Genomic DNA, 15,115 nt, shown 5'->3' with positions numbered 1-15,115 from the left:
TCATTTGTTATAAATAAAATAAAATAAATGGCTATATAATTTTGGTATATAAATTTCAATGTAGATATAATAGAGAGTTTTGAATAAAAATATGATATAAATGAAATTCAACCCTATAATATATGAATTTAATAGAGGTATGTGTCTACGAAAATTTATTTTACATCATATTCAGTAAATAGTAAATGTTTCGTTTGTTTAAGATTTAAAAAAAATGATTTTTTTAATATTTCATTTTTTATTATAATACTTATTTAAAAGAATTTAAAATTAAAATTTTAAATAAAAATTAGTTTAAATAGTTTATCTTAAAACATCTCATTATGTATTTCATCTATTTGCTACATATTGTTTTGAATAATAAAATTTCATAAAATAATTAAAATAAAAAACTATTTTGAGAAGTTATTCGGAAAAATAATTTTGAAAAATATCTTTTTAAAAAATAATTTTTATCATGATAGAATATCTAAATTATTGAATATCAAATTTACTTTTTTAATCAATACCAAATGAGTTTAAAACAACTACAACTACTTTAAAGTAAATTCTCATGAACGTCATTTTTAAAAATTGGGTTAAATATTTTTTCAATCCCTATAAAATCATATTAGTTTGCTTTTAGTGCTTATATAAAATTTCATAAACTTTTGGTCCTCTAAAATTTGTTATTTTCATTTTTTGTCTCTAATTTTAAATCAACTATTATATATCTTTTGAATTTTGAAATTTTACATAAATATTTAAGACATTATAAGAAATTTCCCAACAAATATTTAAATTTTTTTAATAAGTGATAAACTAAATACTAATTTTTTAGTGCAAAAATTTAGAAATTCATGTTTTGCTTCAAAATTTTAAATTTTTGTATAGAAGTAATTAAAAATGTCCTAAACATTATTTCAAAAAATTATTTAAAATTTGAAGGATACATAAGAAATGATTTAAAATGATTGGCCAAAAATGAAAACAAAAAAATTTAAAAAAACTAATAGTTGACGAAATTTTTTATAACGACTAAAAATAAAATAGTATGGAGACTAAAAACTTATGTAATCTTTAAAAATATAAAATCAAAATTGCATTTTAAATTTTTTAACCAAATGAACACAAAATCTCATCATATTTTCATATAAATTCACTTTATAATTGTATTTTAAAAATAACTATAAAAATATCATATTTTATTGTAGATAACATCTCTGTTTCTTTTTAAAGAAAAAGTCAATTTTTTATAAACAAAAATTAATATATTTATTAATATATAAATTAAATATATCAATTTTTTAATTCAATCACTTTTTAGAAAAAAAAATCCAAAAAAGTACTATTTTCATAAATGAAAACCTAATTAATTAATGCTATAAAATAAACAAGGAAGACTTTTTTAGTACTATTTTTCAACATCACGTCAATTTTATACCTTCTTATAATTATTCCTTCTAAAATAAATAAACAAGTTCATGCATTACTCACTGAGTTCTGCCAACCCCAATTCACATTACTTTAACATTTTCAACTCGATTGTATCTTAGTTGTAACAGGGAGATACAGCAACTCTAAAATTTTATTTTTCATTAAAAATAGGTATATTTAAAATAATATTCATCTATAATATATAATATATATAATCAATATTTTACTAATAATATGAAATTGTAGAAAATCTTAGTAGTAATGGAGATTTTTATACACTCTATAATAATGATTTTTGTTATTTTTATTGTCAATATAGTTATTTTTTTTACAAAATTATAAATATTTGATTTTAAATCGAATACTTTTAATACATTTAAAAATTAGAATTACTACTATACCAAAATTAAATATATAAAACTAATTAAAAATATTTTATTTTTATATTAATCCTCCAATAAAATTTGTGAAAATCAATCACTGCTTTTCGGCCACCAAACTGAAGCAAAAGAGATTCAATTCTAACTGAGTTAGGAATTCATCAGTTTTATTTACAATTTAGACCGTATGGAATTCAGGATTTAGTCTCTATGTCATGCATCCAATTGATGAAACGTAAAGTTTGATTTAACTATTAAAAAAGTTGTTTGATTATACATCGGAGAAGTGTCGTCATTGTAAAAATTTTGAGTAATTTTTATGCATGGTTTATGATGAATTCCAAATTATCAAGTATAAAATGTATGTCTGACAAAAATATAAATTTGAAAATAAGGAAATTAGAATCATAAATTTTATAACATATTATAGAATTAAAATTTAAATCTATTATTATATGTGTTTATAGTCCATTTGTTGAAAATTTTCTTCAGGAAGTGAAAAAGTGTTGGTTGTTGAATATACGACAAAAATTTATCCCAAATTCCACAATTATACATCTAACCTTATCTTTTTGACAAACCACCTATTTTAAGCTTTCTTATATATATATATTACTTTTACTTTATGATTTTCTTAAAATTTAAATTCAAATTCTTTTCAGAAATTCATTTTTTTAAACAATATTTCGTGACAACATAGGGAGGTCATATGGCGTTATTGATATTGTTGATTGAATTTTATTTATTTATTTATTGTGTAGATATCGATTATGGATGTAGAAGAGCATATGACTATGAGGCCTGATATGGAGGAAACGCGGCTCTTAAATATGGATTGGGCCCTAAATAGTAATTAATTATGATATGCGTTTGAGTGCCTTAGTTGAACCGACTCATCATATAAGTTGAGAGTTCAAGTTATCACTTGAGTGTATAATCATATATTCGAAAATAATTGACAAATTAAACACTATAATGTCGACAAAATATACTACCTCTATTATTGGTTTTTATAAGAGATAAATAAATAAATAAAAATTAATGAATTTAATTTATATAGATACAAAAATTAAAAAATTAAAAGAGTGTTAGCAACATTATGTAACACGTTCTTCTATTATTGAAATAAGAGGTGAAAAATATTACAATAACAGAGGTGAAAGCTTGGTAAATATTTATAAAGATACAAATGAATTTATTTTACTACATGTGTTACAAGTTCTCACAACATTTAAATTAAGGTAGAAATTATTTTTCCATCTTTTATCATATTTTTCGCTTTCTACTTTTCATCTCTCTTATTCATATTTTATTATTTTTATGCTTTCTACTAATTCTTTGTTCTATTTTAATATTCTTTATTTATTTCTATTCTTTTTCACTTCTCTTATCTCTTACTTTCATATTTTTTTTATTATCTTTTCACTCCCATTCTCTTTTACTTTTTCTATTTTATTACTTTATTTTTCTCTATCTCTCATATTTTTCTCCATTTATTTATTCTTTAATATTTACTTATTTTTTATATCTTTTCATCTGCTAAATATCCTAGAAAATATATGTGATGAGTCACCTAAATTCGATTTTTAGAGTGAAAAAAATCTAATACCAAATATTATTTTAATCGTTTATCTTTTATAGATAATAAATATTAGTCATTTTTATAATAATTTTTTCAAACAGATGTATGATTTACTATCATGAATTACTAAGGTCTAATCTTGAACAATTATAAAGTTACGTGTGCAAGTTTAACAAAGATGAAATGATACTATAGAGAATTCTGAAAAAGGTCATTCATTTAAAAGAATTAATATATATTTCAAATCATGCAAGAAGAGTTTGTTCAAGTGCAAACCACATATTGATAATTGTTATAAGATATCACAATAAACAGATGTTGCTATAGTTTTAGTTGTGGTTATGAAAATGACTAAAATATATCACTTATAAAAGATATAAAATAAAAGCGTATAGTATGTAAAAAATAAATTGCCAAAATAATATTGAAGTCTGGGATATATTATTTTTAATTTTCGTATAGAACATACAAAGAACAAATGTTTGTCATTGATAAATTAGATAAAATATGTTGTTTATACAAATCAATTAGTTAAAAGAGAAATATGTATTTTATTTATAGTGTCACTTAAATAAATTTTAAATAAAAAAATTGAAGAAAGTTATATTACAATAATTGTAATTTTCTTTATAAATCATACACAAAATAAATATTTGTCAATAATCAATTAAATAAAAGAGAAATATCTATATAAATAGTATTGTGTCTGTTAAACATCTTATAGAAAAAAATTTGAAGAAAAATAAAACACACTAATTGTATTCATAATTTTCTATATAAACTATATATGGGACAAGTGTGTTAGTTAAAGTATAATCTTTTTACAGATCAGTTATAGTAAAATAATGATAATTTATTATATAAAAGTACGAGATAAATATTTATCACAATTTTTAATATAAAAAATAACCTTTCATAAACTATTAGATGAAATATAGGTATGTATTTCATTAATAGTATTGTTCGAATATAGCATCTAGTTAAAAATTGAAAAAAAAAATATATATAAAACACTTATTATGATCGACTATTTATAAACTATAAGTGAGTCAAATATTTTTAACTAACATATTAGTTAAAATAATTGTTTTTCACGAATCAATTGTAATATAATAATTATAATTATTATATTTTTTATAAAAAATTAAAGAAAAATATATTAAAATACATATTATTTATAGCATAAAAAATGCTATAAATATAGAAAAGTTACAAACTTACACATAAACATTAAAAGACAAAGTATGGTAATTAATCAATAGACGATCTTTTATGAAAAATTAGATAAAAAAGAAATATGTATTAAGTTAATTAGTACAATATCTTATGATTATGTTTTCTATATAAAGTTTATATGAAAATTATAATACATTAATTACAATTCACTATATAAACTATACATCGGATAAATACTTTCACTGGTATGCTAATTGAAAGATGTTTTTTCACGATTAAATTATCATATAATAATTATAATTTAAATAAAATTACATCTACCATTATTTATCTTATTTAATTGTAGTAAATTTTTTGTTTATCGTCAATTTTCCCACACATATCGTTTACCTTTATAAACATTTACAATTTAATTTTTTTACTTTTTTTTTTATTTTTTTATCATGTGTCATTTATAAACATTTACAACTTAAACTTCAAATGTCCTAATTATTTTAGAAAAATTTAAAAAGGTGTAAATTGTATATATATATTTTTGGAAGATTGTTACTTGCTAGTTATAATTTTATAAGATTTGTTTATATATAAAGATATAATTTAGTCTATTTAAAAAAAATATAAAATATACTATTTAAATATTTTATTGTGAAATAAGCTTTTAAATTTGCTTTTAGGCCATATCAATTTTTTAGAAAACCAAGCCAAAAAAAAAACTTATAATAAACTGAATGTCATACCGAAAAAATTTATCATAGACCACACTCAGATCTTTCAAAGTCTAATATAACATATTCATACTCCTAAGTATAAACATGTACGCCCATAGATGCAAGGATCAATCTCGACAATAATGAATCATGGATAACAGTAAACAACACCTTATACAAACAATTAGTTGAGATTCGTGGGTCGTTTTGAGATACTTAACCTAAGCAATCCCTCCTGTTGGCAACTATATATAAAAGAATTTTGAGATACTTAAAACGAACAACGGTTTTTTAGGTGTTGTTTTCGAAATCCAGAGAAGAAAAACTTACGAGTTCACTGATTTGGATTGATGTGAAGATAAAGTATAAAGAAAGACTACAATGAGATATGTGTTCAAGTGTCTTGAAATACTAATTTCATGGTGTTCAAACAACAAAATTATAGTAACACTCACTACACTAAAAATGACATTTTATAGCGCGTCTTTTACAACGCTTATTAAATACAAGCGCTATTGTAGAATTTTTGAAAAATAACGGATGATACAACAACGCTTTTTTGACAAGTGTTGTAGAAAAAACGTTGTTGTAGGGTCATATAGGGTCACATAGCGCTTGCACATAATGCTTACAACCCTTTTACAGCGCTTTTTGTAAAAGCGCTGTAAATTGAAGCGTTCTCCCATAGCTTTTACAGCGTTTTAAACACAAGCGCTGTAAAATGTAGCGCTCCCACTTTATGTTACATGGCTTTTAAAGCGCTTTTTGTGAAAACGTTGTAAAATACATGCGCTTTCATATAATTAAATGATCTATTAAAGTGTTTTTTATACAAGCGTTGTAAAAGACTTGCGCTTTAAATAAACAAAAACAAATTTAAAACAAATTTAATACGTTGTCCTAACCCTACGAGCCCTCACAACCACATGAAATTGATTCAATTGATGATGGTTTATACCTTAGAGATGATCATGATGAGTGAATTTGGATTAATCCATCGTTTCGTATCGTTAATGGACAAACAAATGTGAATCCCACCAGGAAAAGAAGAAGGACATCTTAATGTGTTTAATTGTTTTATATAAGCCATGTAATCTGAACTGAGTTCATGTAATTTTATTGCTTGATCTGCCAGAATTGAGCATTTTAGTATTTAACTTGAACTGTATATGATTTTCTGCTTATACTTATTTTCTGCTTATATTTAGCTTGATCTTAGTGTTTTATACTAAGTTCATGTAATTTAAGTGTTTGACTTGTCAGAACTGATTTTCTACTTATATTGAACTTGAAAAAGCTTTGTTTGAGTACTAAGAATTTTTCTTGAACTTTAACTGATCATCCCAATATGATATGATCATGCAATTTAGCATTGATATATATATATATATATATATATATATATATATATATATATATGTATTTTACTAATTATTTGTTTTATACTAAGTTAAGAGGTATTTTAAAGCGCTTGTTGAAAAAATACTGTAATATGCTTTTAAAAAGTAAAATAAGGAGGTCTTTTACAGCGTTCTTTAAAAGAGCGCTGTAATAGGCTTTTAAAAAATAAAATAAGGAGGTCTATTACAACGCTCTTTCAAAGAGCGCTGTAATAGGTTTTAAAAAATAAAATAAGGAGGTCTTTTACAACGCTCTTTCAAATAGCGCTGTAATAGGCTTTTAAAAAAAATTAAAGAGGTCTTTTACAGCGCTTTTGTCAATAAGCGCTATAAAAACCTTTAAAAAAATAAGGAGGTTACAAAGCTTTGTTTTATACTAAGTTAAGATATCTTTTAAATCGCTTGTTGAAAAAGCGCTGTAATAGGCTTTTAAAAAATAAGTTAATGAAGTCTTTTACAGCACTCTTTCAAATAGCGATGTAATAGGCTTTTAAAATATAAGTTAACGAGGTCTTTTACAACACTTTTTGAAAGAGCGCTGTAATAGGCTTTTAAAAAATAAGTTAAAGAGGTCTTTTACAACGCTCTTTCAAATAGCGTTGTAATAGGCTTTTAAAAACTAAGTTAAGGAGGTCTTTTACAACGCTCTTTCAATGAGCGTTGTAATAGGGTTTTATATATAACAGTAAACTACTTTAGTTTCCTCTTCATTTCGTAAACTTCACTACGCTTCAGAGTCATCATTCTCTTCATTGTCCTTCTCATTGCGAAACCTACTGTCCATATGAACCATATTGTCAACCATCTCCATCTTTATTACTAACCCTACCAACTCTCATTCAAATACTATCCCTAAACCCTAAACCTTAAACCGTTTCAGTATCCTCTTCATTACGTAAGCTTCAAACACTTGTTTCCTCCTCCTCTTCATTCTCCTTTTCATTGCGAACCCTACAAATAATATTGTCTTGTAACTTACCCTCATTAGTAAACTTCATACGTTTGTTTCCTCTTCATTCTCCTTGTCATTACGAACCATCTTTGTTTCTGCGAACCCTACTCTCCTACGAACCGTTCGTATTTCTGCGCTGTTCTTCTTTATTCGTTTTTCTGCGTCGTAACCCTATTGTTCTTCTGTTTTTCAGGTATTGTATTTATTAATTTTTGTTTCACTAAAATGCATGTTGAACTTATACTGCTATCAATGCACAAATATTTATTGACTTATATGTTTTATTTTATAGTGCTCTCGTCAAACTAACAACATCGACTGTGGGTACTATATATTGCGATTCATGAAGGAGATTGTTGATATGAATCAAACTATAATCCCAGAAACTATAATCCCAGATTGTTATTTGATTTTCATATATAAATTATGTATATATTTGATTCTAACTTATTTATGTTCAATTTTTATATCGCACAGTACTTTGACAATTCCAGTCCAACATATTCTGAAAGAAATCTAATTGAAATAAAGAAAGACTGATGTCAGTATGTGATTGAAATGAAAATTATTTGATTTGTTGGGAAATGACATGCTGCAAGGGATAGTTATATGAATATACGGTAGTTCTGTTATGTGTAGTTCTGATAGTTATATGTATATGAATAGGGCACATTTGAAAAGTTGTGAATATGTAGTTATATAAATATGTATATCGTTCTGTGCTGTTGTCAATATGTGAATATATATATATATGAATATGTTGTGAACTGATTGTGTAAATATGTAAAGTTATAAATTTAAATTATAAAGTTATATAGTACTGATTGTTAACTGATTCCGGATGAAAATGATTTTGGAAAAAAAATTAAAAGACAGCGCTGTAATAGGTGCATAATAATGCATCTATTGAATGCACCTTTTACAACGCTTTTTCAAAAAAGTGTTGTAATAGGTGCATAATAATGCATCTATTGAATGCACCTTTTACAACGCTTTTTCAAAAAAGTGTTGTAATAGGTGCATAATAATGCATCTATTGAATGCACCTTTTACAACGCTTTTTCAAAAAAGTGTTGTAATAGGTGCATAATAATGCATCTATTGAATGCACCTTTTACAACGCTTTTTCAAAAAAGTGTTGTAATAGGTGCATAATAATGCATCTATTGAATGCACCTTTTACAGCGTTTTTTCTTCTTCAAAAAACGTTGTAAAACGAGTATAACAAGTGCGCAATATATCTAACTATTTTGTAGCGCTTTTTTATTTTAAAAAGCGGTGTTGTATCTTTTTACAGTGCTGAATTCTACCGCGCTTATTTTTTTAAAAAAAGTGTTGTAAAATAGATTTTTCGCATAGTGACCGTACTAAATGATATTTGAGTGGGTGATGGTGGAGACGTGGAACAACTATAAATTTTGCTAAAAATCTCATAGCTTATAAGAGCAGGAATCACATAGACACAAAGTTCATTTTCTTCGTAACCAAGTAAGCAAAGAGAAGATCAATCTCACATATTGTAAAATTGATTTGCATGTTGTTGATGTTATGACAAAGCCATAATAGGTTGGCAAATCTAAGGAGACCGGGGATAGATTTTGTAAGGGGCTGCCCTTGTTACATTTGATGGGATCGGAAATTTCTACGGTTATAAATTTTTTCATTCATGTAGTAAAATATTGTCAATTGTTTGTTAATATTGAATACTTCGAATTTAAATTTGATATTTTTAAATTATATAATAATAATAATAATAATAATAATAATAATAATAATTAAAATATTTATTTTTTGAGATCATCTTATCAAAATCAAACAGTCACAAATTTTCTAAACTATGTGACAATAGTTAATTAAATTTTCATTTAATGTCTATTCCAGATTCCAACATTTCTCTTTTTGTTTCTTCACGTAATATATTCGACATCTTTATTATTAATACGTAAGACTTAATTTAATTAATAAATATTAATATTATTATATTGAATATTTTATTTTAAATTAAAAGTTAAAAAACTCAAATTTGTGAGTGTAAATTTCAAGTGATATTTATCACTTCATTTACAAATAAAAAAAAAATTCACACATAACAGATGAATAATAATTCATGAGGTGCATATATAACGATACCTTATACTAATAATTTGGTCCTAATAACTAAGAGTCCCCTAGAATGAGATTGGTACATTTCCGTCGGTGGGAGGGATGAAGTTCTAGTGCTAGTGGTAGTTCTAGATAACAATTAATAATTAATTAATTCTACATACACCGAACCGGAGTAGATAGATGCATACAATTTTAGAAAGGAAGGTGAGCAGTTCCAACAGAGACGGAGCTTGAAGCAGCTGCGTTGTTCCTCTCAGCGTGACAAAGCTGACGGAGTTTGGTTGGCACGTACCATATAGAAAGACGTGGATGCGCGTTGAATATAGCATCAATATCCCATCCTTGACGTGCAGCAATCGCCACAAGTGGTTTGTAACACGCTTGCCTCCACGCGCCTACGTTCTCCCCTCTTTCTTTAAACCCCCTTCTCAACTCATTCGAAACCTCCTCATCTAAACAATGCAACGCGTAACAGTGAACGTAGTGTCTCATTTTCGGCTTATTGATATAGCTCGCTCCAGCTTTCTTCGCATACCTAAATACCTGATTCGTCACCTGCACGTTATAACTAATTCATCAATTATTTATTTCATTATTACTAATTTTAGTATGTAAATCAAAAACAACTATAGAGATTGAACGTGGACCCCACTTCAATACAATACAGAAGCAACAAACAAACAAACTTTGATGGATATAAATACGTGTTGAATGGGATTGTTATGAGGGTATGTTAGGATCCAGTGGGTGCAATGCATGCATGAGTATGGTTGTAGCATTGTAACCGGATAATTAGGAAACCAACAAACAAACTGTACGGACACGAAATTTCATTATAACAGGAAGGTGGGTCCCATTAGGAAAGACCTAAGTTAGTCACGTGTTCCGTTGAACGTGTCACGTAAACAAAGTACTGTTGAAACGGTTCGTGAAGGAACTTCACTACACTACACACAGGAATCTGACTGAATAGGAGTCAGAGTCAGAATATAGATAATAGGTACAAAAATTAATCAAACTAAAAATAAGTGTGTGTAGAGTGGTACCTTGGTGGGGCATTTTTCACCGCGCTCTTTAGCAATGGCTTGAACCTGAATCAAGAACTCACGGCATTGTTCGTAGAGATGAAACAGATAATCTAGACCGTTCTTTTTGCCACGTGCAACTTCACCAGGCTCCGTCACGATGAATGGATGTTCTCTCTGCCTCTCACCACCACCGCCGCCGCTGTTGTTATCTTCTTCTTCCTCTTCCCCTTCCTCATTCTCATCACGGTCAACGTTTGACTTCATCCTCATTCTCCTCCTCCTTATCTGCTGTCGCTTCCTTCTCTCCTCCGCCACAGCTACCTCCCACGTACTCCCTCCTCCACTTCCCACCGCCTCCTTTTCTCTTTGCACCACCGGCTCCTCCGACAAACCTAAGTCCATATTGTAATATCAAATCAGTAATTAGTTAGTTCCACTAATGATTCACCTCAGTCATAATAAATTATCCAAATAATAATATGAAAACACCATTTCATTCAGTTACATTCCACTGTGTTCTATTCCGCACGTCTTCGTTCATTTTAAAATATTCAAACAGAGGTTATAATAAGTTAGTTTTTTTGGTGAATTTACAATAAGTTAGTTAGTTACACTAGTGACATAAGTTGTTCTCAGTTATTATAACTTTGGCGAAATTAACATTTATATTATCCATACAATTTTCGTATTAAATCTTTTATCTAGAATAGTAACGGTAATTACGTGTTAACTTTATTATTTTAGAACAGTAGTTTAATATAACAGTAAATAATTTATGATTATTTTGTGCGTACCTTCTTGAGAGAGAGCGTCGAGTGCGTTGGTGGTATCGCCGGAGAGAAGACTGCGTCGTTTAATTTCTTCATCGTCGAGGCGTCTTCTTTCGGCTCTAATGGCAGCTTTGATGCCGTAACGTTCTCCGACGAGGAGATCCCACCGGAAAATTTGGGATAGGCTGTTCATCATATCGTCTAACTCTTCGTCTTTCATGTCAACCAGCGTGCTGACCGTGAAACCAAGCTCCGCTATCTTGGCCGCCGTGTAGTATCTGATACCGTAAGCTTGGAACAGTTCCTCCAAGCCACCGAGTTCCCTAGGTAATCGAGGTGGATGGTAAGGGAGAGGAGCGGTTGTTGGAGGGGAAACAGTGTAGTCGAGAAGTTGGGGACGGAGGGATGGAGCAGTTGGAAGGACGGTGCGTGGGTCCCACTTGAATAAGCTGGCGGTGAATGCGTCGGGATCCATATAGTGAGTAATGGAAGAACAGTGTGTAGTGTGTGAGTTAGTTAGTTAGGTTTTGGAAAGTGAGATGTGGGAGGTGGGTGGTACTGTTTGGGTGGAGATATAGAAAGCGTAAAGGTGCATGGCGAGTGAGGGTGCGGGTTAATTACCGAAACTGCCCTTTGTCTGGCATGGTTTAATTTGATTCCTTGTGTTGAGGTGTATTTCCCGAGACTAGTTGGGGGTTGGTTTCTTCTCTTTGTGTGTGACTGTGAGATGAGATGTTATTGTTCATTGAAATTAAACTATTTGTTTTATTTTAAATTCAAACTGGACTGCCTCAAAACAAACCGAACTAACTGGCTAGCTACAATGATGTGGTTTATCCGACCAGATGGATCACTTGTGTGAATGAGGTTTGACCTCTGATTTGACTTGACTGTTAATTTTATTTTTCTTTCGGCATGTTTGCTCATATGTGTCATATGCATGCTTGTGCTGTACCATGTATTTGGCTTCTCATAACACCTTATTATTAGTATTTTTATCAAACATTTTTCATCTACATTAATATATCTCTTGGATTCTTTGAAACAGAAAGAACGAAATCATATAATATGTTTCGTAAATATAATAAAAATTAAATTAAATATTGAATATATAAAAATATTATATTTATATTTATATTTATATTTATATTATTATCATATTTTTATTTCAGTGTTAAATAAATGTCACATAATGTTATTTGCACCGTTATACACCATTTACTTAAATTTTTATTAGTATTTTAAAAGTATTCAATTTAACACTTTAATTTTTTTATTAAATAATCTACCAATACTTTAATATCATTATATTTCAATAATATTTGTTTATCTTAATGCGTAGAATTTGTAAAAAGTGAAAAGACAGTTTGTAGAACCACTATTTTCTTATAGTAATCACCCTTTTTTTTTCTCTTTCATATCCAACAAAGTACCTAATAGGTGGTGGTACATATTACCTAAAAATATCTCCATTAAAGATGTTCTTACATACACCCTATTTAATAAAAAAAAATATTGGATTTGCCAGAATTGTCGTAAATCACCATCATCTTGCAAAAATTACAAACTCAATATGCACTTAAACAATAAATTAATTAAAGAGTAGAGGTTTTCTTGACTTATTTTAGCTGTGTAATTATCAACAGAAAAATTAAAATTTAATTATCAAAAAATAGAATTATTTATACATATTAATGATGTAGTTTAATGAATAAATTAAAGAACATCGAATAAAATTTAAACAGAAAATCATAAGTCAAACTCAAGAAACTAATATATTATTAATTTTCTAACATTTATTTATAAAGTTAAAATTATGTTTTATAACTTGGCAAATAATAACAAAAAAGTTCAGTGAAAGCCATGCATGTAACAAAAAAAAAAACAAGCTACTTTTCGTCATATCCTATAATTATGGTAAATCCTAATTATTAATTGTATCTATTGGGTGAGATGTGTTAATTTGGTAAAAGCAATGAATTTATTAAAATAAAAATTTAGAAGAGCTAGGTGTGACAAATCAAAGACTATGTTGGTGGTTGCAGAGCATTGACGAGTGATTCTTCTGTTACTGTAGACTGTAGTAGTAGTGTTCCGGAATCAGAGAAAATCTCACTGAGGTTTTTAGCTGTTTATTACAAAGACAGGCGAGGAGGTGAGAGTAGCTCATTAAGGAAAGAGACAAAAAAAGGACATGAAAACAGTAAAATAATTAATGGGGAAACAATGATAGTAAAGAAAGAGAGTTACTAATTACTATTCCATGACGATGTGAAGCAGTGATGCAGGGAAAGGGTTGCAGGTTGTTCCAGTTGGTCTTAAAGCAACCTACTGTAAAGTTTCAATTCATGATGTATTCTGTACTGTACTTTCAAAGACCACTGCTTTCAACTTCAACACACCTACCATAACCATTAATGAAATCAAATATTCATTTACATGCAATCAACAACTAACAACTCACCAAATTTTAAATCAATAGTATTTCACCAAACTTTTCTGAACTTCAAAATTAATAAAATTTATTGTATTATTTTTTTATAGATAATGAATGAGAATGTCTCACTGAAAATATATAATTTGTAATCCAAAGACCAACCCATACCCAATTCCTATTTCAACTTGATCTTTGTCTTGTCTCAAATTTTTCCCTATCTTTTTTCGGATGAGGGTCAAGTCCGACCTAAAACCAATGGGTCGAGCCGGATAAAATTTTATATTATAATCTTTTAAGTTTAATTTTTATTTTATTGGTTATTTATTTATTATATTAAGGTTAAATTGTACATAAATTTTATTAAAAAAATTATTTGAATTAGTGACAAACAGAAATAGTAGATTATAGTAGTTGAATTTCACTATAAAAATAACATCAATTTGTGATTAATTTTAAAAAAGATTTTGTGGTTGAGAAAAAATCTCACATATTATTGGTTAAAAAAGTTCTCATAAATACTTAAATTTAAATTGATTCTTATTAGTAGCTGAAAAAGTTTTCATAAATCAATTTTTTTTATTGTAACTTTGTACATGTCAAAGACAGTCAAAAAATGTTGGAAAAAAACCTTATTTGAATGTATGATACCTCACAATAAATTTGAGTGATTGGATATTTCGGCATAAATCTGTGGACTAATATATTGTCACAAAATTCTATTCGTTGCAACGACCACAAAATACAACCTAATTTTTGACTGTCCACCACAAAAATCTATATAATTTGTTGGTAACTCAACAATTGCTACTTAGTAAGCAAAGAAGAGAATGAAAGCAAGGATAAGATGTTAGGAATACAATAATATGATGGATATGCTATAACCCAATTTGGAAATACAAAACCTAATGATTTTAATTCCAAGATGGAGTTACAAAATTTAATGTGATGTAATGAAAAAATAATTGGTAGAATAAGGAGTGAGTTACGGTTGTAGAATAGCTACAATGAAAGCAAATAAAGAAGAAAATAAAAGTCTAATTGGAAGAATGGTGAACACAATAAAAAAGAGTGATAGTTAAAGTATTTTGAAGCTGTCCCGTCATTAATTCTTTTAAAAAGGATAGAATGAGACGAACCAATTAGTGTTAAAGAGCTGAAAAC

General features: G+C 27.7%; 1 protein-coding gene across 1 annotated transcript; it reads right to left on the bottom strand.

Annotated features, from left to right (window-relative positions):
• Positions 1-9,707: 9,707 nt before the first annotated feature.
• LFY (protein LEAFY) lies at positions 9,708-12,326 on the bottom strand. Its single transcript, XM_004501703.4, has 3 exons — positions 11,542-12,326; positions 10,766-11,139; positions 9,708-10,274 (listed from the first exon to the last, which is right to left on the bottom strand). Exons 1-3 carry the CDS (start codon positions 11,990-11,992, stop codon positions 9,912-9,914), a joined length of 1,188 nt encoding a protein of 395 aa, XP_004501760.1. The 5' UTR covers positions 11,993-12,326; the 3' UTR covers positions 9,708-9,911.
• Between the last annotated feature and the right edge of the window lie 2,789 nt (positions 12,327-15,115).

The sequence above is a fragment of the Cicer arietinum genome, chromosome 5, assembly GCF_000331145.2.
Source record: "Cicer arietinum cultivar CDC Frontier isolate Library 1 chromosome 5, Cicar.CDCFrontier_v2.0, whole genome shotgun sequence".
Lineage (NCBI taxonomy): Eukaryota > Viridiplantae > Streptophyta > Magnoliopsida > Fabales > Fabaceae > Cicer > Cicer arietinum.
The sequence above is the reverse complement of the archived record's forward strand: the minus strand, read 5'-3'. Positions and strand labels throughout refer to the sequence as shown.